This window comes from Phacochoerus africanus, chromosome 16 (assembly GCF_016906955.1).
Source record: "Phacochoerus africanus isolate WHEZ1 chromosome 16, ROS_Pafr_v1, whole genome shotgun sequence".
In the NCBI taxonomy this organism is placed as follows: Eukaryota; Metazoa; Chordata; class Mammalia; order Artiodactyla; family Suidae; genus Phacochoerus; species Phacochoerus africanus.
In genome coordinates this window covers 50,810,426-50,832,571 of record NC_062559.1, presented here as the reverse complement: position 1 = coordinate 50,832,571, position 22,146 = coordinate 50,810,426, and the positions used below count along the sequence as shown (strand labels likewise).

At 56.2% G+C, this 22,146-nt stretch overlaps 1 protein-coding gene across 7 annotated transcripts in view; it reads right to left on the bottom strand.

Moving 5' to 3' along the window:
- Positions 1–16,789, bottom strand: part of CAMK2B (calcium/calmodulin dependent protein kinase II beta) — a 90,814-nt gene extending 74,025 nt beyond the window's left edge. For 6 of the 7 annotated variants that reach the window (XM_047763381.1, XM_047763382.1, XM_047763386.1 and 3 more), the window contains exon 1: positions 16,556–16,690. In XM_047763381.1, the coding sequence (XP_047619337.1) occupies positions 16,556–16,620 (65 nt within the window). In that variant the 5' untranslated portion in view covers positions 16,621–16,690. Of the gene's footprint in view, positions 1–16,555 lie in introns of all 7 variants that reach the window. The other variant, XM_047763384.1, reaches the window with a different exon arrangement.
- Positions 16,790–22,146: the final 5,357 nt, after the last annotated feature.

Below are 22,146 nucleotides of genomic sequence, written 5' to 3'. Positions count from 1 at the left end.
TCTTTCACCTCAAGGGGAAAGGCTCACCCCCCCAGTTCTGATCCAAAAGGAAAACCACAGTTGGGGGTGTCAGAGAGAACCCCCAAGGCCAGAGGCTGGGGACGCATGTCCCAGAGGAGCCTGTCCATGGACAGCTGCCCCCCACGGACGGCCAGGCCACGTGGGCGCGGGAAGGCCCAGCAGAGGCACCGAGGGAGCCACACAAGAGGTTCCAACAAGGAGCAGCTCACATTCGTCGGCGGGGGCCCAAGGCCCAGGTCCGAGGCAGCCCGCCCGCCTGCCCGTCGCAGGCTCAGGCTGCCGTCCTGAACTGGTGCCACCGACATCACCTCCCGGCCACCGCGTTCTTAAGAGAGCCCCCCAGGACCTGAGCCCAGGGCCCGTAGAGCGGGTCCTCCCGGGCGGCACCTCCATCTGCCAGCTTCATGCTCAGCAGCCACGCTGGAGGCTGACATCGCCCAGCTCCGCAGCTCTGCACCCGGGAGGGACCCCGACGCAGCTTTAAGGGCTGGCACGCCCTGGAAAGTGATCCACACGGCTGCCCCCCTGGAGGGACCATGGGCCCACTGGACGCACACACGGCCACGGCCACGGCTGCAGCCCCACCCGACGCCAGCTGGGCCTCCCTTCCCAGCCCAGGTCTGTGCGCCACCAGCCCCACAGAGCGACCTTCAAAGACAGCTCTTCAAAGCCGCATCCGCCCCCCTCGTCACAGTGCCAGGCAGTCACCGACAGGGACAGAGCTGAGTCAACCCCCCGGGGGCCTGAAATTACTGCCGAGGCTGCACCGTGCACGGAGGACAAGCAGGAGCAGGCGTCTGAGGAGGGACAGAGACCTCGGCAGCCCCGGGGGGAGCTCGGTGTGTGGGCTGGCATGCGGGCAGCGCCACCTGCCAGGGCAGGCGCTCCAAACAGACTGCGACTCGCCACCCACGGTGGCCCAGACCAGAGGGGACATGGAACTCAGAACGAGGGGCTTCGTGGCCACATAATTCTCTTTTCCTGCAAAGCGTGCATCAATCAAAGCTCCAGGGGCTTTGTTTCATGTTTCAGGTCAATCGGCCTTCGTCCCCCTTAAGTTTGGTCTCTGGGAACGCAAATACCTGTGTGATCGGCTTATAGACACCTGAGCACCTGCCAGGGGAGCTTTGCGGCAAGTCTCAGAGAAAGGAAGTGGGGTTTCCACAGAGCCAAGGCATGGAGACAGAAGGGACCCCAGAACGTCATCAGACCCAACCCTCCTGGTTTATAGACAGGGAAAGTGAAATCAGAGAGGTTACAGGGAGGCCCAAGGCCCCGTGTTGAGAAGTCACGGCCGGGGGGTGTGTTAAAACCATGTATTGTGTCCTTTAAAATAACCACAGTAGCCAAAGTGTCACTGACAAGTGAACGGAGAAGCAAAATGTGTTCCATCCATGCGATGAATTCTTTTCGGCCTTAAAAAGAAGGAGGCGCAGTGGTTTAAGAAGACAACTGCAGCAGCTCAGGTCACTGCAGAGGCCCGGGTTCAATCCCCAGCTCACACAGTGGGTTCAAGAGTCTGGTGTTGCTGCAGCTGCAGGTAGGTCGCAGCTGCAGCTCAGATACGACTCCCGGCCCAAGAACTTCCATATGCCTTGGGTACAGCCAAATAAAGAGGAAAAAAAAAAAAAAAAGGAAAAAAACGGAAATTCTGTTACATGTTAGAACACAGATAAAATCTGAGGACATGATGCTACGTGAAAGAAGCCAGACACAAAGGGACAAATGCTGTGTGCTTCTCCTTACAGGAGGTATTCAGAGTAGTCAAATTCAGGGACAGAAGGCAGAATGGTGGGTGCCAGGCGCTGGGGGGAGGGATGGGGAGTTAGTGTTTAATGGGGACGGAGGTTCAGTTTTGCAGGATGAGAACGTTCTGGAGACGCAGGGTGGTGATGCTACCACGACAAGCGTGGTAACGCCACTAAACCACACGCTTAACAACGGTCAGGATGGTAGATGGTATGTGTGTTTTGCCACACACCCAGGAAGTCCTGGTAGGTAGGATATGCAGCCGTATCTCTAAGAAATCATTAAGAAAAAATCAAAGAAATATTGGTCCTTGTCATGCTGACTTTAAAATCAGATTTAAAAAAAAATTATTTTCCATACCCACAACGTATGGAAGTTCCCAGGCCAAGGATCGAACCCATGCCTCAGCCGTGAGGTGAACTGCCACAGAGACAATCCCGGATTCTTGAGCCACGGCACCACAGGTGCAACTCCATAAAATCGAATTGTGAAAAAGAGCTCTTGAGGATCACAGAACAAATCAAACCTTAACTTCTGCCAACACACAAGAAACATTCAGAGGGGGAAAAAAAAAAATCCATAACAATCTCAGACAGAAAACTACAAACTGAAAGGAATGAGCAGCTGCGATGGCCCCAGCGCAGCCAGGCACAGGTGGAGTCCACTGCTGGCAGGTCAGGCCTGGGCAGAGACCACAGTAGAGAAGTCTACCTCGCCCATGGGTGCCCGCCTCACCCCTCCCAGCCCAAAGCCACCCTGCTTGGTCTGGGCACAGAAAAGTGATGGGTCCACAGTGCCAACCACAGGGCACTGGGCATCCTGAAGGGCCCCCTCTTCCGTTCTGAGCTGTGTCCTCCTTAATGGTCACCCCTGGCACCCTGCCCCCCACCTCCCAAGCCCCAGACCCCAGAGACTGTGCAGCTTTCGCTGAAGCACCAGAGACCTCTGGACCTGGGACGGGACCCAAGGGAGCCGAGCACGGGCCCTGCCCTCCCCGCCCTGCCCTGCGAGCCCACATGACTCATCTCATGATCACACTCCCCTTCCACAGATGAGAAGACTGAGGCTCTAAGAAGGCTCTGCTCGGGGGGCGCAGCGCCGACCCACCCTCCCCATCAAGGAACAATCCTGCGGGAAGGATGCGCCTCCTCGCCCCACCACACAGAGCCCAGGCCTCGGGTCTGCCTGCCCAGGAGCCCCAGGCTGACTCGGGCAAGGTGGTGCCTGGAGCCCCTGCGGGAAAAGAGAGGTTCTCACTCCCCCCAGGCAGGCCGCCCTAGGCAGTCAGTCGGGAGATCGGTGGAGGCGAGCATTTGATCAGAAAATTAAAATGTGAGCATACAAAGTCGCTCGGTCTCCAGCCTGCGTTGGAATCGTCAAAAGCACCACGGAAGCGCTCAGCTCCCTTGGGTCGCATCCCAGGTCCAGAGGTCTCACTGCTGCTCTGAGGCCCCACCCAGGGTCCAGACCCTCGGGGAAGGGCACAGTACAGATGAGGGCCCCACACTGGAATGACAGGGACACTCCAGCCCCGGCCTCAACGCCCAAGACCCAGCCCAGGAATCTTGGATGCGACAGTCCCAGGGGCCACTCAGGGCAGAAGTAAGGGGAGCCCCAGAGTGCGGGGCAAGGCCTCTCCTAGGTGCCTGGAAGGGAAGCCTGAACTTGAGGCATTACCATGGTGTTGTGACCCCTCCAGCCCCCAGCCCCGGGCTTCGCCAGGTCTGGATGACCCTCACCCTGGGGGGCACTTGGCTGCTGGATTCCCGGCCAGGCTCTCCTCCTAGGACCTTCCTCTGCTGGGGAGCTGAGGATGTGAGGCCTGCAAGGCTCTCAGCCCTCCCCAGAGGGTGCCTGGAGGACAGAAGGGGTGGGAGTCGAGGCAGCCTGGAGAAGGGTCCCCGGGGAGGAGAGGAGGGGTAAGGAGAGGGACCGGAGCTGGGGGGGGAAGGAAGCGAGAAGGAAGGGCGAGCAGCCGCTGAGGCGGCGAAGGGGTACAGGGCAGATCTGGGGAGGAGGGACCAGAGGCCCCAGAATAACAGAGCCTGGGGTTCGGGGTTTGGGCTCCCCCCACCCCCACTCCAGCCCTTCCCATCACTGCCAATCACGCTGACAGCTTGTCCTCCTCCTCCACCCACACCTGTCACCACACCTCCAGGACCCACCCTCCCTGCTCCCAGAGGGGCCCCACCCTCCAGCACCCATCCTGGAACAACCCCCCCCAAGTCAGAGCCAGGAGAGGGGTGCAAGGATGATACCTTCTGGAACTGCGCCCAGGCACATGATTTGGGCCGGGGGGGCAGGGTAGGAGTGCAGCCTCTTGTTCCCCGTCACGGCACTGTGTCCACTCTGAGGCCTCTCCAGACCCAAAGCCAGTCCAGGCCTCAGTAAAGGGAACACCAAGATTCGGGGGAGAAGGAAGTGGGCTGGAGCCGAGGGAGGCGAGGCCTCGCGTCCCCTGCGGTCTGTCCCACACCAGCCTCCAGCCTCCAGCCTCCGGCTCCCAGGCGGCTCTCCGGGGCTTCTGGGCACAGTGACAGACACCCCGATGTGAGAATGAGTGAAGGTCGGGGCCAAGGGACCCAAGGGGTCAGTGCACTGCAGCTTGGCCATGGCGCTCTAGACACTGCCCTTGGGCACCACGAGTCCACTCACATAGTACTCCATTGCTTTTCACGCCTGAGTAATACTCCACTGTGTGCACGTCCATTCATCAGCCGACGGGCATTTGGGTTGTTTCTCCTTTTCGGCTATTGTGGATAAAGCTTCTATGAACAAGTGTTTGTATGATATTGAATATGCACAAGATACTAAATATACTTCCCCATGCTTTTTATCCATTCCTCTGCTGAGGGACCCTTAAGTGGCTTCCCTGTCTTGGCTCTCGTTAATAGTGCTGCTATGAACACTGGGGTGCATGTAGCTTTTGAATTAGAGTTTTCATCTTTTCCAGACACCTTCCAGGGGTGGTGGGATTGCTGGATTGTATGGTAACTTGATTTTTAAGTTTTTTAAGGAACCTCCATACTGTTCTCCATTGTGGCTGCACCAATTTATAGTCCTACCAACAGTGTAGGACGGGCCCCCTTTTCTCTGCACCCTCTCCAATCTTTATTACCTGTAGACATTTTTTATTTGACGATGGCCGTTCTGACTGGCGTGAGGTGCTACTTCAGTGTAGTTCTGATTTGTATTTTTCTCTAATAATCAGTGATGCTGAGCATCTTTTCACGTGTCCACTGGCCATCTGCATGTCTTCTCTGGATAATGTTTCCATCTCTCTTGGGTACACACCCAGGGAAGGAACATTTTGAGGATCTGTCAAACTGTTTTCTACAACAGCTGTACCTTTTTGCATTCCCACCAGCAACGAATGAGGGCTCCAATTGCACGTTCTCACCAACACTTGACATTGTCTGTCTCACGGATTCGAGCCATTCTAGCGGGCATGAGATGGTATCTCGCTTGCGGGTTTGATGTGCCTTTCCTGAATGACTAATGACACTGGACATCTTTTCATGTGCTTTCTGTCCACTAGCATATCTTCTTTGGAGAAATCTCGATTCAGGTCCCTTGCCATTTTTAAACTGAGTCCTTTGTCTTTTTTTCTGTTAGGCAGTAAGTTCTTAAAATATTCTAAAGACAAGTTTCGTAGCAGATAAATATTTGCTCCCATTCTGTGCATTGTCTTTTCGTGTTCCTGATGATGTCCTTGAAAGGTTAATTAGGTCCGGCTTATTTTTCTTTTGTTGCTTATGCTTCATGGTGTCTTACCTAAGAAATCATTGCCAAATCCAAGGTCACAAAGATTGACTCCTCTGTGTTCTTCCAAGAATTTTATGGCGTTAGCTCCTACAATGAGGTCTATGACACATGTCGAGATAATTTTTTATCTGGTGTTAGGTAGGGCTCCAGCTTTCATTCTTTTCCACATAAATCCTCAATTGTCCGTTGGTTGGATGGACCATTATTCTTTTCCCATTGAATTGTCTTGTCTTTCTGGTCAAAAAAATCAACTGACCGTAATGTATGGGTTTATTCCAGGCTCTCGATTCGCTTTCACTGGCCCATGTGTTTGTCCTCACGCCACATTTATGCCACATAATACCCACTCTGTCTCGACTGCTGTAGCTTTTAGCTACTTTTGAAATCAGGAAGTGTGAGTCCTCCAACGTGGTTCTTTTTTCTTTTCTTTTCTTTTTTTTGGCCATGACCACAGCGTGAGGAAGTTCCCAGGCCAGGGGATGGAACCTGCACCACAACAGCGACAAGCCAGATTCCTTTTTTTTTTTTTTTTTTGCTTTTTAAGGCCACACCCACAGCATATGAAGGTTCCCAGGCTAGGGGCTGAATCAGAGCTACCGTTGCCGGCCACAGCCATAGCCACAGCAACGCAGGATCCGAGCTGTGTCTGCGACCTACACCACAGCTCACGGCAACGCCAGATCCTTAACCCCCTTAACCAGATCCTTGCTCGATCTGACGCAAGGCCAGGGATCAAACCCGCAACCTCATGGTTCCTAGTCCGATTTGTTTCCAATTGTGCCACAAAGGGAACTCCCAACAAGCCGGATTCTTAACCCACCATGCCACCAGGGAATTCCAACTTTGGTCTTTTTCAAGATTGTTCTGGTTCTTCTGGGTCCCTTGCATTTCCAGATGAGTTTTATTCTTATTTCTTTATTTTTAAAAAGACAGCTGCAATTCTGACAGGCATTACATTGAATCATAGATCGATTTGGAGTGTACTGCCATCATAAAAACATTAGGTCTTCCAATCCATGAACATGAAATGTTTTTCCATTTATTCAGATCTTTTAAAATTTCTTTCAACAGTAGCTTATAGTTTTCAACATTGAAGTCTTGCACTATCTTTTGTTAATTTATTACTATGTATTTTATTTATTTTTATTTTTTATTTTTTATTTTTACGGCTGCACCTGTAGCATATGGAGATTCCCAGCTAGGGGTAGAATCAGAGCTGCAGCTGCCGGCCCATGCCACCACCCCAGCAACGCCAGATCTGAGCTGCACCTGCGACCTACACCCCAGCTTGTGGCAACACTGGATCTGTCATTCACTGAACAGGGCCAGGGATAGACCCTGCATACTCATGGAGACTAGCTGGGTTCTTCATCCGCTGAGCCACAATGGGAACTCTGTATGTCATTATTTTATTTTTTATTTATTTTTTGTTTTGTTTTGTTCCTTTGTCTTGTCTAAGGTCACACCTGCAGCATATGGAGATTCCCAGGCTAGGGGTCCAATGGAGCTGTGGCCGCCGGCCTACGCCAGAGCCACAGCAACTCAGGGTCCCAGCCGTGTCTGCAACCTACACCACAGCTCATTGTGACACTAGATCCTTAAACCACTGAGCGAGGCCAGGGACTGAACCTGCAACCTCATGGTTCCTGGTCAGATTCGTTAACCACCGAGCCATGATGGGAACGCCTGTATTTTATTATTTTAGATACCACCGTGAAAAGAGTTTTTTCCTAATTTTATTTTGGGATTGAACATTGCTAGTGTAATGATATATAATGGATCTTCTTTATCTCTGAGTTTGTATCTTGCAACTTTGACAAATTCTTTTTCGTTTGTTTGTTTGTTTTGTTCTAACGACTTTCAGGGGATCCCTTAGGATATTCTATGTACAAGATCATGTTATCTGTAAAAAGATAGGGAGTTTTACCTATTCCTCTCTCATCTGGGTGCCTTTTATTTCTTTTTCCTGCCTAAGAGTCCCGGCTAGAACCTCTGGCACCATGGTGAACAGAAGGGAGAGAGCTGTGACCACCTTGATTTTGCTCCTGGTCGGAGGGCGAGCGCGTCCCATCTTCCACCGGTAAATATGCTGCTGTGGAGTTTTCATAGAAACCCTTTATCAAGTTGCGCAAGTTCCCTTCTGCTGCTAGCTTGTCGAGTGTGTCTGGCAGGAAAGAGTATTCGATTTTGTCTGCATCTATTGAGATGATCTACAGTTTCTTTATTCCACTAACCCAGTATATCGCATTGACTGAATTCTGTATTTTGAACCACCTTTTTTTTTAATGGCCACACCCACTGCACATGTTAGTTCCCAGGCCAGGGAGTGAGTCCGAGCTGCAGCTACGATCTGTGCTGCAGGTGGCAATGCCGGATACTTGAAGCCACTGGGCCAGGCCAGGGATGAAACCCATGTCTCGGCAGCGACCTGAGTCACTGAAGTCAGGTTCTTAACCCACTGCACCAAAGTAAGAACTCCTGAACCAACTTCTTATTCCCTGGATAAATCTTAGCTGCTCATACTATATAATCCTTTTTATATGGGGCTAGATGTGTTTTGTTAGTATTTTGTTGAAGATGTTGCATCTATATTCATAAGAAATAGTGGTTTGCAGCTTTCTTAAGACATCTTTGTCTGGTTTTGGTACCCATGTAGTTACTAGTTCATAGAATGAATTGGAAAGAATTCCCTCATCTTCTATATTTTTTTTGGAAAAATTTGTGACAGACTGGTATTAATTCTTATTTGAATGTTTGAAAGAATTTACCAGTGAAGTTATTTGGGCCTGAGGGACTTTTCTTGGTGGGATTTTTTTTTTTCTTTTTTTGGCCGCCCCCATGAAATATGGAGTTCCCCGGCCAGGGATCAGATCTGAGCTGCAGCTGCAACCTATGCCACAGCTGTGGCAATGCCAGATCCTTAATCCACTGTACCAGGCCAGGGATCCGACCTGCATCCCAGCACTGCAGAGATGCAGCCAATCCTGTTGCACCCACGATGGGAACTCCTGCGGGATACTTTAAAGCTTTTAATTTATTACTTAATCTTTTTAGTTGTTACAGATTTTCTATTTCTTCTTGAGTCAATTTTAGTCATTTGTGTCTTTCTAAGAATTGGTCTGCTTCATCCAGGTCATCTCTTGGCACTCAGTTGTTCAGAGAATTCTCTCCTTTTACTTCGGTAAGATCTGCTGTAATGTCCCCCTTTTCATTCTTGATTTTAGCAGAATGAGGCTCCTCTGCTTTTCCTTGGCCTGACCACCCTTCCTATAACCGCAAACTCCCTCTTGGAGTTTCCTCAGTTGTTGCCAGAGCGGAAGTATGACTTACCTTCGACCCGTCACGTGTTTATTCCCTGCCTTTCCCATCAGGATAAGCTCCCCGAGGGCAAGAGCACCCTTTGACGTGGTTCACTGGTTCTAAGCACCTAGAGAATGTGCGGGAAGTGATTAGTGTGCAGGAAGACCTGCTGAATGAGTGATGGGGTTTGCAGGAGGGCAAAAGAAAGCAGAAAAGTTGCAGAAAATACTAAAAGAAGAAAAATGACCTTAAGCTCTGGACGTGCACTGTCCAACACAGTGGCCACGGCCTACGTGGAGCCCTAAGAACCTGAATGTGGCTGATCTACACTGAGATGAGCCCTGAGTGTAAAATACAGAGATTTCAAAAACACAATATTTTTAAAATATAAAAAGCTTAACAGCTTAATAACTTTTCTATTGATTACATGTTGAAATAATATTTTGGATCTATTGAGTTGACTATATATACTATTCTAAGTTCTTTTCTTTTCACCTGTTTCTTTTTTTTGGCTGTGCCCATGGCATGCAGAAGCCCCGAGCCAGGGATCAAACCCACACCACAGCAGTGACCCAAGCCACTGCAGTAACGATACCAGATCCTTAACCTGCTGAGCCACATGGGAACGCCTCACTTGTTTCTTTTTAGCTTTGTTTTGTTTTTTTACATCCTATAAAATTCTGAATTACACATGGGCCTCACATTTGTGGCTCAAGTTTTGTTTCCTCTGCATGGGTCTGCTCCAGGGTGACCTGGATGGGGTCAGAGGGTCATGTCACTGAGTGCATAGAAAAATTCCAATGCACAGTTCGGCAAGGCTCTTACAGAGCCCAGGGAGGGAGCAGGGCCTGGTCCCAGGAGCAGAGGCCCCTGCTGGGTCCACATCTGGGCTGCCCATTGGATCACATCTGTGCGGCGCCATCATCCCTCATGAATGATTCAGCTGACCTGGGGTGGGGTCCCCAGGGGGGCTGAGATCCATCGCCCTAAGCACCTCCTTCGACAGCTAGACCAGTACTCTGCCCAGAAAGCACCTAACAGATGGCCTGGGTCAAGCCAACAACTTTGAAAATCAGGCTGCACCTCCATGTACGAGAACCAAAGCCACACAAAGAATTGTATTAAGAGACAGGCAGAATGCTGCAAAGCCCTTGGCACCAAGCTCCCTGGCCAGCACCTAAGTCATGCGTGCCAGCCTTGCCACTACATTTCTCCAGGTGACAGGACAGGCAGCCACTCAGGAGACCACCAGCACCTCCTACCTCACCTGCAAGGCCTCCATCTTTCATGGAGTGACTCAAGGCCACTCTGCTGGGTACCCACTGCACACCGGGGAGGTTCTAGGCCCTGGAACTCAGTGTGGCCTGAGTGACAGAGAGTCCGGGGCTGTCCCTCAGCTCCTCGCAGGCCATCAGCACCGCTGTGGACGTGCTTGACGCCATGGGAGACAGGACATTCGTGGTCACAGTCACAGCATCTCCTTCCCCCAGTCCTCACCGGCTGCTCAGAAAGTGGGCAAAGATGGTAGTTCTCAAATTAGGCCCGCAGACCCGTGTGGATTATGCGTTCTCCAAAAAAAAAAAAAAAAAGATTCTTAAAGCTATGCCCAGCTACTGCCAATCTGTTGCAGAATTCAACAAAAGCTTGTATCTGGCTTAACAAAGAATCCTAAGTTTAGTTATTTTCGGATGATTTTGTCAATGCCAAAAGAACGATGTCCACCAGCAAGCCGCAGCCACTGAGCGAGCTAGTGACCTCAGGAGACAAAGGCCACCCAGAGTCAGGCACCTAGGAACACCCCTAGCTGCCAACAAGGAAGTGATCCTTTTAAACAGACTCGGGTCTTTATTTGAATAAAATATACATTTCTATGTAACATGCCAATATGATAATTTTTGGAAAACCAAGTTGATACATAATGCATTTTTACATTTCTCCACTAACAAAGTGACTTGCAGCTGTGAAAGACGCTTTAAAAATAACCAAATCAGATTCCATGGTGGCGGGGGGAGAGGGAATGAACAGTTTTGAAAATATATCTGAAATCTCCAGAAAGGCCATATTTCTTGCCTTGGACCAGGTGGCCTCAGAGAGCAGTGGGAGGGACGGGACGTTTCCAAGGAGCAGACGCCGTTGGTGTCACCTCCGCTTGGTCTTTCTTATTAAAGCCCTTGGTAAATTCCAGGCAGCTCAATATGGACTCTTCGAAGGGAACCATCTCTGCTAGAATTTCATTTTCGGTGGAAGAGAGAAAATCTGACATTGCATCTCTCTCCCCCAGGCTCTTGGAGGATTCCCCAAATTCAAAAAACCCAAAAAGCCAACAAAAAGAGAGGACGATGTCCTTGGGTTCTTTCTGAACAAGACCCCGATGCCCCACCCCAGGTCCCCACCAAGAACAAAGGGTGCTCCTCCGCCCACCAGGATCGCGCCCTCCTGACACCCCTGCCCCCCCCCCACCGCCCCCCGCCCTCAAGGACAGCGTCCTGCTTCCCTCTGTCCTGCTTGTCAGGGAACAGGCCCTGTCTGCGGTTTTAAAAATACGACGACTTCCTAAACCCCCACCTCTGCTTCTAAGAGAACTGGCAGGCCCTCCGCTGTAAGGAAAGTCTCTCTGACATGGAAGGACCGTCACGGAAAAGCGTTAGAGGCAAACAAATTGCAGAACGGCGTATCTGGTGATTCCGTCTGTGCCTGGAACAGCATCTGTAGAGCACCAGGTATCTGTGTCTACAGACACACGTACCCAGCCTGAGACTGATGCTGAAACAGACAGTCCAGTTTCCTCTGGGGAAGGAGGAAACACGTGTGGGAGTCACATCCACTGCACGTACTTACGTACTGACTTCTCTTTATAAGTTACCATCCTTGCTGTCTGTTGAATCAATAAAAATAAAAATTCAAGCCCTGTTGGTTCCAGATGGGGGGCAGAGTGCTGGTTGTCACTCTGCCCCCCATCTGGTTGTCCTTTCCGTGAAAGGAAGTGATGTTTTTACAAGAAGGAACCACAGGGCAGTGCCTTGTGCTGGAACAGCACAGAGAACAGCCTGTTAAGGCAGGGGAGGCTCTAAGGAGCCCGGGGCCAGAGTAGACCACACGCGGGCCATGAGTCAGCCCGCGGAATGACAGCACCTTTTAAAGCACAGAATGGAATAGGGGCATGAGCTTCTGCAATCAGCAGAAGGTGGATTCCAGAGTCAACCGCCTGGATTCAAACCCTGGCCCAGCACGTGGCCTTGGCCGGGGGTGGAGCTTCTCTGGGCCTTGGGCACCTCTTCTCCAAACTGGGTGTGATCACAGGACCTGTGTCACAGATCAAGCACCTTAAGGGAAGAAGAAGCACCATTTAACTGCTCGCGACTGTTACCAGGAGGGAGTGCAGGTAGCAAGCGCGAGATATATTCTTAGCTCTCGGCAAAGTAGGTTATGGTATAAAAATACCGTTGAATAGTAACTAAACCAGCCTCACCTTCATGTGCAGCTCACAGCAGCCTCTACATCTGCGACTTCTTCCCTAAATACCCTACATTAGGAATCCAGACTCCAGCCCTGGGGGCCAGCCCTTCCCACATGTGCAGGCGCTGGAGGAGACAGGCTGCAGCCCTGGCACCCCACCTTTGTGAGGACAAAAGTGGGGAGAGGCTGGGGAGGGGAGGAGGCGGGAAGGGGGCACGGGGGCCTCGCTGAGCAGCCAGGGGGATGAGCTGTGTGGCCTTTGGAGGAGGGAACAGCACTGGCAAAGGCCCTGAGGCAGGATGCCCCGCCGGCCTGAGGGCGGGAGGGAGCAAACACACAGAGGCCTCCTCCAGCCCGTCCTCTCCTCCCTGGCAACCAGGCTTCGGCGCTCAGGAGAATCACAATCGATTTGCTCTGAATTTCCTGGGCTTATCTATTAACCACCGAGCAGGCTGCTCAGTGGTGGAGAGAAGCTGAGAAAGCATGGGAGGCCTGCGGCCATCCTCCCAGCCCGGGGTCACTCCCAGGACAGGATCTGCTCTCCCCGGACTGGGGGCCACTGGCTGGAGTCAAGGACTCACCAAGGTCAGCTCGGGGCCGAGCTGAGGTTCAGGGGGAGCTGGGTGGGGTGGGGGTGGCAGCCTTCCTGGCCGCTGGGGCCAGCTGCCCACTCTCCCTGACTTGTGCTTCTGTGTCTATAAAACAGGGGGGTGGGGGTGAGGACTCCTGGGCAACTCGACTCAGATAAAATCCAGTGCTCAAAGTGACATGATAACCCTGCGAGGTTATTATAACGAGGGTCCTCTTCCCCAAAGGGGAGGGGGTCCACGAACCCCTGAATTACAGCCCAAGCCATGTCTTGGGCTGCTGTCTTCCAGAGAGACCCCAGTATTTTAAAGAGGACGATTCTCCAAAGTGGAAGATCTGGGAGTCTGAACGCAAAATGCAAGATCTCATCCTACCCAGCAAACAGCCAACAAGTAAGGCGGACCGGTGGGCGTGCGCACGGGGTGGGGGGATGCAGACAAACCCCCGCGGAAACCCTTGCACCTGCGCGCCAGCAAACAGGGGGCGGGATGGGAAGAGAGGAACGCTGGCAGCTCTGAGATGGCCACGAGGAGGGGTCCCTACACACAAGCGACTTACGGTCAGATCGCGTCCCCACGCACAGACGCCAAGACTGAGCCGAGAGAGAGAGCAGGTTTCCGGGGTTTGACGGAAAGTTAAAAAGAAAACACTCCAAAGAGGCCTATATTTTAGTTGTGGAAACTTCTCTCTGTAAATGAACCAAAAAGAGTCAGGAAGGGTAACCTGCAAAGGCTGAGCGTGGCTGGGGGAGAATGGTTGCTTAGCAGGTCCTTGTAATTCTTTGTTTCTTACAAGTGAAGAAAAGAACTTAAAGCCAAGACGACAAAAGAGGAACCGTTTCCAATTCCCCGTGGAAGAGATACAAGTGTTTATTATTCCTGAAAGTTTTCTCTCCCTTCAAAAAATCCACCCATTGTGGAAAACGCTCAAATCGCATCGCTGGCTGTCCCACGTTGGGCCGAGGGCTTTGCTGCCCTAATCTGTGACTGTCTGGGACTCGAGGTGGCTCTTGACCCAGGACTAGGGCCTCCTTGTCCTGGCTGGGCAAGGAAGGCCAGAGCCCCAGAAAACAGCTTCTCCTGGGCCTCAGACCCAATGTCCCGGCCTCCAGGGAACGATCCCAAGCAGAGGAAACAGTGGGGAGGGTGGGGCGAGGCAGAGAAGGGGACAAGGCAGGGAGGGCAGAAGCCAGCGGCCACGTCACTCACACAAGCAGCTGTGGGCCTGTGGCCCGGCCCTTGCCGGGCAGGGAGCTCGGTGTCGCCTGACTGGTGCCAGGGGCTGCAGCTTTAAATAAACTTGGACGCATCCACCTGGGCCGGGAAGCAACACCAACTGCGCTGGGACAGGCCAGGCGCTGTCAACAATCGCCAACATGGCCACTGTGGACCCCAGCCCTGGATGGAGGCGGTGGGGGGCCGGAGGGCCGGACTCTCCGTCCTGACACCTGCTCCACTGCAGCGCACCCTGCCTGGCCCTGCCTGCTCCCCACCCAGGACCCCCAGAGGGGCTAGGACAGGCCCCTGAGTGCCCCTCACTGGGCCTGGCACCTGGGGGGCTCCACTGAGGGGTGCTGGGCCGAGCTGAAGCCCTGTGGGCTCCGCAGGGCTGGGCCACTCACAGGGACACGCTCCCCTCCTCTCCCTGGTCCCCCTTGATGGCTAGACTTCTGCCCCCACTCACGCCCCAGGCCTGCAGCTCGCTTCCTGAAACTGCTCGTGTCTGTGCTGATGGGAGAGGAGCCTGGCCTCCACTGCAGCATCTGCCACCCCTGTGGGCCTCCCCCAGGGCAGCCGCAGGGACCTCTCTGCCCAGTGTGGGTGCAGATGGCAGCAGCCAGGATAACCAGTCACTGCTGCTGGAACCGGAGGCCTGCGGCGGTAGGGGGACCACGCTGGGGGGGGCCTCTGGTCCAGGCGGGTTCACAGAAAGGTCAAGGCAGGGTCAGCGGTGCAAGCTTCAGGTTGAGGAAACAGGGTGAAATGACAAGAGGCGCTTCTGCAAGAGACCTGGAGGCGCCTGGCAGGAGGGCCTGGGACGAAGTAGAGGAGCAACAAGAAAGTCCCCTAGAATGGGGTGGCCTTTCTCCCACTGCCACCCTCTGCCTCAGAGAACCACCTGCCGCCATCTGAGGACTGCCAGTGCATCACCCCATCCTCACAGGCCTGATCCAGGCAGGCCCTGGAAGCTTCCTCCAGGCCTGTGTCCTCCGGGCCTCAGGGGTGCACACAGCCTGTGTGCTGGCTGCCCCCTTGCTCTGCTCTCCAAGTCCCCCTGCCTTGGGGCCAGGCACCCGACCAGCCCCCACCTGAGGGAAGGGAATTCCTGTGTCCTCAGGGCCCCCCACCATGGGCTTTCTCCACTCCAACTCACTCCTCAGCCCCCCCAAGCCTGCCTGGCATCCCCCCTCCTCCAGTGCAGGGAGAATTGGGGAATTCGCACACCCACACACTCCTCCCAGCTCACACCCACAATTATCAATGATCAGCATTCCTCGCCAACACAAGGTATCACCACAGACTTTTTTTTTTAATAAAGAGGGGGTAGCTGCCTCTGGATGTGTAAGAGGAAACCTCGCCAGGGCCCCCACCACGCGGGAGGGACGGAGGAGGGTGGAGGAGGATGGGGCTCTGGCTGCCGCCGGGCTGGAGTCCGGGGATTGAGCAAGGAGTTCTGCAGCCAGACCTAGGGAGGCCAGGGCAGCCACCCTGATTCGCACAGGGGAGACCCCAGACCAGAGAGGAGCCCCTGACCGGCTTTGAGGCAGACCCCGGCGGCAGAGTCGGGTCCAGGGCCTGACATCGCTCATGCTGGTTAGCAGAGCCCAGGAGCCACCTGTTCCCCGGTGAGGCCCTACCCGAAACGAGCCTTCGAAGTACCTCCCCACTGCCCCCCCCAAAAAAACTCTCCAGAATCCAACCCCCTCCTGCCTCGAGGACCCTGAAATCAGAAGCCCATCAAGTGCCGCTTCACCCCCTCATCTCCGACCCAGTGACCTGGTCCAAGCTCCCTGACCTCGGCCCCAGCTCTCCAGACTCCTCTTTCCAGAAGGATCTGGGGGAAAATCCTCCAGAACCCCGATTCCTCCGGGGACCCACAGCAGAGGCTGTTCCCAAGAGGCATGGAGTGCAGCGGGCACCCCCCTCGCGGATGGAGCCACGCGGAGAAGCAGGCGCAGAGCAGGTCCCGCCGCCCCCGCGCCCGGCCGCTCGGTGGGGGTGGGGACCGCACAGCCCGCGCGGGGACGACCCTCCGGGCCAGGGCCGCCCCCTCCCCCGCGCTCTAGACCCCGCGGCCGCCCCCGCACGCCGCTCCTCTTTGACCTCCCGCCGCCAAATGCGTCATGTCTGCCGGGCGCTCCGGGGACACCTGCTGCCGCCCCCGCCGCCCCGCGCCCGGCGGCCGGAGCCCAGGCCTCCGACCGGGCGACCGCGCTGGACAGGGCCCGGCAGGGCCGCGCGCGCCGAGGTCCCGTGGCTGGGCCCCGGGTCCCGGGGGTCGGGGCCGCGCGAGGACGTGCGCTCCGGGCCCCGAGCGAGGAGGAGCCGGGGGCGCGCGGGGCCGCAGTGCGCCCGGGGCCGGCGGCGCGGAGGGTCTGGGTCTCCAGGGTCCCGGCCCTCAGCCCGCGGCGCCCTCCGGGGCCCCGGGCCCGGCCCGCACGCGCCGCGGCTCTTACTTGCCAATATCCTCGTAGAGCTGGTACTCGTCGGTGAAGCGGGTGCAAGTCACCGTGGTGGCCATGGCGGCGACGGGCTCGGCGTGCGCTCTGCTGCGCTCGGGCGGCGGCGACTCCGGCTCCCGCTCGCGGGCACGGCGGCGACACGGGCGCGGGCGCGGGCGACACCTCGGCTCGCGGCGCCGAGCGGGGGCCGGGCTGGGCTGCGCCGGGCGGCGAGCGCACGCGAGATCTGCGCGCTCCGTCCCCGCCAGGAGCGCGCCGCACACCTACGCGCGGGGAGCGCGGGCGCCGCTGTCACCGCCGCCGCCGCCGCCGCCGCGCCCGCCCCGCCCGCCGCTGCACGCGCCCTGCACCCGCGCCCGCATCCGCGCCCTGCACCCGCATCGGCTCCCTGCACTCGCACCCGCACCTGAGCCCTGCACCTGCACCTGCACCCACACCCGCATCCGCGCCCTCGCACCCACTCCCGCTCCCAGCATTCGCACCCGCGCCCTGCAACCCTCGCCCTGCACACGCTGCGCTGCCACCCGCACCCGCGCCCATGCGCCTGGGGCCACGCACACGGGGAACTGCTGGCTCCCGGAGCCGGATTCTCCGCTGCCTCCTGGTGACTCTCCTGCACCCGCGTACACACACACACACACACACACACACACACACACACACACACGGGACTGCATATAATGAACCCGGCCCCCTGCTCCCCTGAAGGCCGACCTCGACCTGGACCTCAAGAGAGAAGACCCAAGTGCACAAGGGGGAGGGGAGAGCCCTCCCTCCACAGGACTCAACCCTCAGCCCGACCCCCCAGGAGCAGATCCTCCGGCCCGGCTCTCCACCACTCACATAGCTCGGTCCGGTTTCCCCGGGCAGCAGCTCCCAGGCCAGGCTGCACACAAGGACCCTGGGAGTGGAAGTCGAAAGGGTGGAGGCTGCCCCCTCCCTCATGGTCCTGGCCCCTCCCTCCCTGTCCTAGCACTGGATGCAGGGGTCTGGAATGGAGGCCTCAGGAACAGACTGTGGAGTTTAGGCAGAGGGTCCTGGAATCAAGAGAACAGCACTCAAGGGTCCTAAGAGCTCACAGCCCCCTGCCCAGGAAGGGGCACATTCTCCCTCTCCCAGGCCCAGTCCACCAGCCTGCTCCCCTCTGGCCTGGAGAAGAGGAGGAGGAGGGAGCAGGGCGGGGAGCAGCGGAGGCTGGGCTGACCCGTTTCCCACAGTGGAGCCTCCCTCAGGGCTACAGCTCAGCTGCCACCTAGAACCAGGGCTTCAAAGCCAGCGAGGACAACCCGCTGGACTCCAGCTCCCCCCGCCTCCTCCTCGGAGAGGAAAGGGCCAGAGTCATCCTGGGCAGGCCCTGAGGAAAGGCAGTTTCCAGCCGCCAGCCCTGGATGTGGGCCATTCGGTTGCCCTGACCGGAGCCACTTACCGCACCACGGGTCCCCAGGGGCAGGGTCGGGGCCTGTCCTGCTCATCTCTCTCACCTCGGTGGCCAGCCCAGGACTGGCCCTAGAAGCCACAATACACGCTTCCTGGATAAAAGCTAGAATGAAAGGACTAGAGGGAGAGGCAGATGCCAGGGCCTCCCCGACCAGGTTGCCTGGGGCACACAGCTGTCAGGCAGATGAGCAGACCAAGTGGAGACCAGCTCCAGCCCTGGTCAGACGGAACTCGCACCCAACAGACGGCTGGAGGCCAAGAACCCTGGGGCTAAAGGCCGCTGTGGACAGAGAGGGCCTCCTGGGGGCGTGGCCTTGACCTCCGCAGGGCGTGGCTTTCATCGCTGCTGGGCGGGGCAGCAGCGGAGAGCACCTCCAGGCTCAGCGGGAGCACTCCACGGGCCTCCTAATGCACAGACGCCCAGCTCTCCCGGGGCCCCCACAGACCCACCGAGGCTTGCTCTCAGGGTTGTGTTCAGCCCCACAGGCGCCGCTCCCCACACACGCTGGGCCATCTGCATCCTCCCGAGCTCCGAGCTCCCCGGAAGGAGAAGGAGGCCTTCGGCACAATAGAATACAATTAGCAAACGAACAAAACAAAATTGCACCCCTCGGTAAGTCAGGCTCTCTCCAGGCTACCGGCAGACCCGGGGTGCTGCCAAGGTCACATACACTCCTTCCACGCCATGACAAAGTGGCATTAAAACCATAACCGCGGACACGGATTGGCTGTATGCATGCTACATGTGCGATCTCATTTCATCCGCAAGCAGCCCCAAGAGGCATACGCTGTTAGGGGGATTACTGGGTGGGACAGCAGAGAGACAGGTGAAGCATCTTGCCCCACGTCACACAGCCAGAAATGGCTGGGACTCGAACTGTACTGCCCCATTAAGCCGCCGTCGTCTTTTATTTTCACACCCATGCTTACACACTCACACAAACGTACACTCACACATGCACACACACACACTCATATACACATTCAGGCCAACACGCACATCCTGCACACATATGCACACACACTCAGAAACCGCACACTCACCTACACACTCACCACACAGCCACACTCACATGTGTGGTGTCCTCCGGCCCCAGGACAGGACACAGCAACCCTCTGGGCATCTGTTTGGAGGTCCCTTTCCCTGGATAGGGAGGCTGCCCAGGATCAAGTTCACCAGAGAAGTCGGGGTCATTAAGGGTGCGGCTGGAGGCCCCCACTCTACTCCTGTTAGCACCTGTTAGGTCAACAGGACAGCCCCTCCTTTGGGCTAGAACATTCAAGGCATGGCGCTGGGGGACCCTGAGGAGGGCACGGTGATCAGGACACCACAGTGGGGAATGAGTGAGCCACCAAAGGGACCCAACTGTCCCTGCCTACACACCCTGGCCCCCTCACCCCTACTCACAGGACAACTCCCCACCTCCAGACCTAGAGGGTTCCTCCCCAGTGAGAGTGAAAGCTGGAGGGGAGCAGGCCTGGACCCCCAGACCCCAGAAGCCCTCTCATCTGGCTTTGGCCTCCCAGCCTTCCTTCAGGAAGGGCCCTCTTCCACCCTCACCCCACGTCATCTCCACCTCCCACCTTCTCCTTTCTGGCTGGCTTTCCTCCCGGAGGGGGGCTCTCCCTCCAGGTGGCAGCTGGGGCGGGTGTGGGGAGATCGGTTCTGGGAGGTTGCTGTTAGGACGGTCACCATGGCAACTGGCAGCACATCTGCAGAGCCAAAAGTGCTGCACCTGGGGCTCCTTCTCCCAGGGAGAGCCACGGCCTTGCCTATCCCCAGGCCTGCAGGGGTTGCTGTCTTGGGAGGGGTGTCATGGCCACCACCTCTCCCAGGCCAAGCCATCTGCCTGGAAGAGCAGACGGCAGTGCCCCACAGCAGGAAGACCCTGGTTCACCAGTCTCCAGTCACCTGGCCCTGGCACGGCAGCCTGCGCAGGACCCTGGGGGAAGACGAGGGCAGGAGCGGTGGTGACGACGCTGATGGACAGTGACGAGGTCACGGTGGTGGTGGCGGAGGTGATGGCGGGAAGGAGGCGGCGACGGTGATGGGGTGATGGAGGCCGGAGCTGCAGTTTACAACGCAGCCACTGCAAGCCGGAAGCTCTTCTAAAGATCCAACACCCACCACTTGGTATAAACTCCATAGCAACCTTGCAAGGTACTGGCTACCACTCGCCTCCTCTTACAAAGGAGGAGATCAAGGCGCAGATCTGTCACTGGACTCGGAAATCAGTACTGGGATCCAGATCCGCCTGACTCTATAGTTGGTGCCTTTAACCACGACGCTCCACTCAAGGATGACTACTGGCCTTGTTCATGCACTGCGTGCCAGCTGCGTGCCCAGCTCTGCCCAGGCACTTGGCACACCCAGGAACAAGGTGGGCAAGGTTGCCACCTTCACAGGGCTTCCACCCAAGACCAAGAAACAAACAAGAAAACATTGAATGGTGATATGTGCTCTGCACAGATTTAAAACAAAGAGGGTGGCAGGGTGGTGACTTCAGAGGGGGTGCCCAGGAAGGACTTCTCTGAAGAGGTGACATTTCAGCTGAGCTCTGAATGACAGACATTAGGATAAAAGGAAAGGGTATCACAGGCAGAAGAGGCAGCCGTGCAAAGGCCCTGTGGCTGGAACCAACGGGTGTGTTTAAGGAATGCAAAACGGAGCAGAGAGCACCCACAAAGTCACCACCACATCTGCCGTCTGTTCAGCTGCGTGTTCTGCTTGGCACCTGAGTCCTGGAAGGGGGTTGAGCCACCGAAGTGACTAACGAGCAGAGTCATAAAGCTGATTGGTAGGGCCCAGGACATGGGCAGTGTCCCCCAGCCTGTCCCAGGGCTTAGCCCAAGGACATGAGAGCACAGACTGTCCCAACCCCCTTCTTTCTCACCCGGGATCCAGGCCCGAGGTGGGCAGCTCTGTCTGTCCGGGAGAGTCACACTCTTAGGGTGCAAGGACCCCTGCTGAGCCCACTCCCAGGCCTCTGGCTGGCTGGGGCGCCCTCCCCACGTGCTCACACAGGCGTCTCTGTCGCCCAGGGCTGCTCAGGCCAGCAGGGCTAGGCAACATGATACTGGTGTCCCAAATGGCCAGGAAGGGCCGAGGAGCCATGCCCAGTCCCTCCTTCCTTCACCAGGGACACCAGGGACTGGTCATAGGGAAACTGCTCCTGGCATGAGTTAGGAGACTGTGGCCACAGGTCCCTCCCTGGCTCACACGCTCACCCTCTGCCCACCAGCATGAAGGGTATGCTGAAGGGGCTACAGGCCTGGGGTCCCCAGCACCAGTACAGAGGATCCACGTGCGTTGGCCAGGGGCGTACCTGAAACAGACGTGTGTTCCCTTCTCCCCAAGCATCCAGAGGTGGCCCTCCCAGCAGTCATGGTCACGGCTGCTGGGCTCCATGTAGCCTTCAGGGACCCAGCTGCCTCCAGCTCTCTCTTCACCTCTGGTTGCGGGGGGGCCTCCTCCCGCTGCTCCAACATGAAGACCCAGCCATCACGTCCACGTTCCTAGTGGCCAGACAGCAAAAGGGAGGGTGGACAGAGGGCTCTTGTCAGCTTTCAGCCCCATGACCCTCCCCTGATGACCCATTGGCTAGACTCTATCACATGACGTTGCTTAGCTACGGAGGATGCTGGGGAAAAGGCCTTGAACCAGCTAAAATCTTCTCCATCAATGAAGAAGAGGGGAGAATGCATCTTGGGGACAAGTGGTGGTCCCTGCAGTCTTGCCTGTGCATGTGGCCCACCAGTTCTCTGGCTATCAGTCCGAAGGAGCCAACGTCTGCAAGCCCCACTGCCACTGAAAGAGCAGGGGGAGTTCCCTGGTGGCTCACAAAGTTAAGGAGCCAGCATAGTCACTGCTGTGGCTTGGGTCGAGGCTGTGGTGCAGGAACTTCTGCATGCCATGGGTGCGGCCAAAAAAAAAGAGCAGGGGCCTGAGTCCACGCCAGCTCAGGGTTCGAATTCTAACCCTAGCTGGGAGTTTGCTTTGGGACAGGAGCTAATACCTAATAGGTGTTAAGACTTACTATTGTTCAAGTTCCCGTTGTGGCTCTGTGGGTTAAGAACCCGACTAGTATCCATTAGAACACGGGTTCGGAGTTCCCGTCGTGGCACAGTGGTTAACGAATCCGACTAGG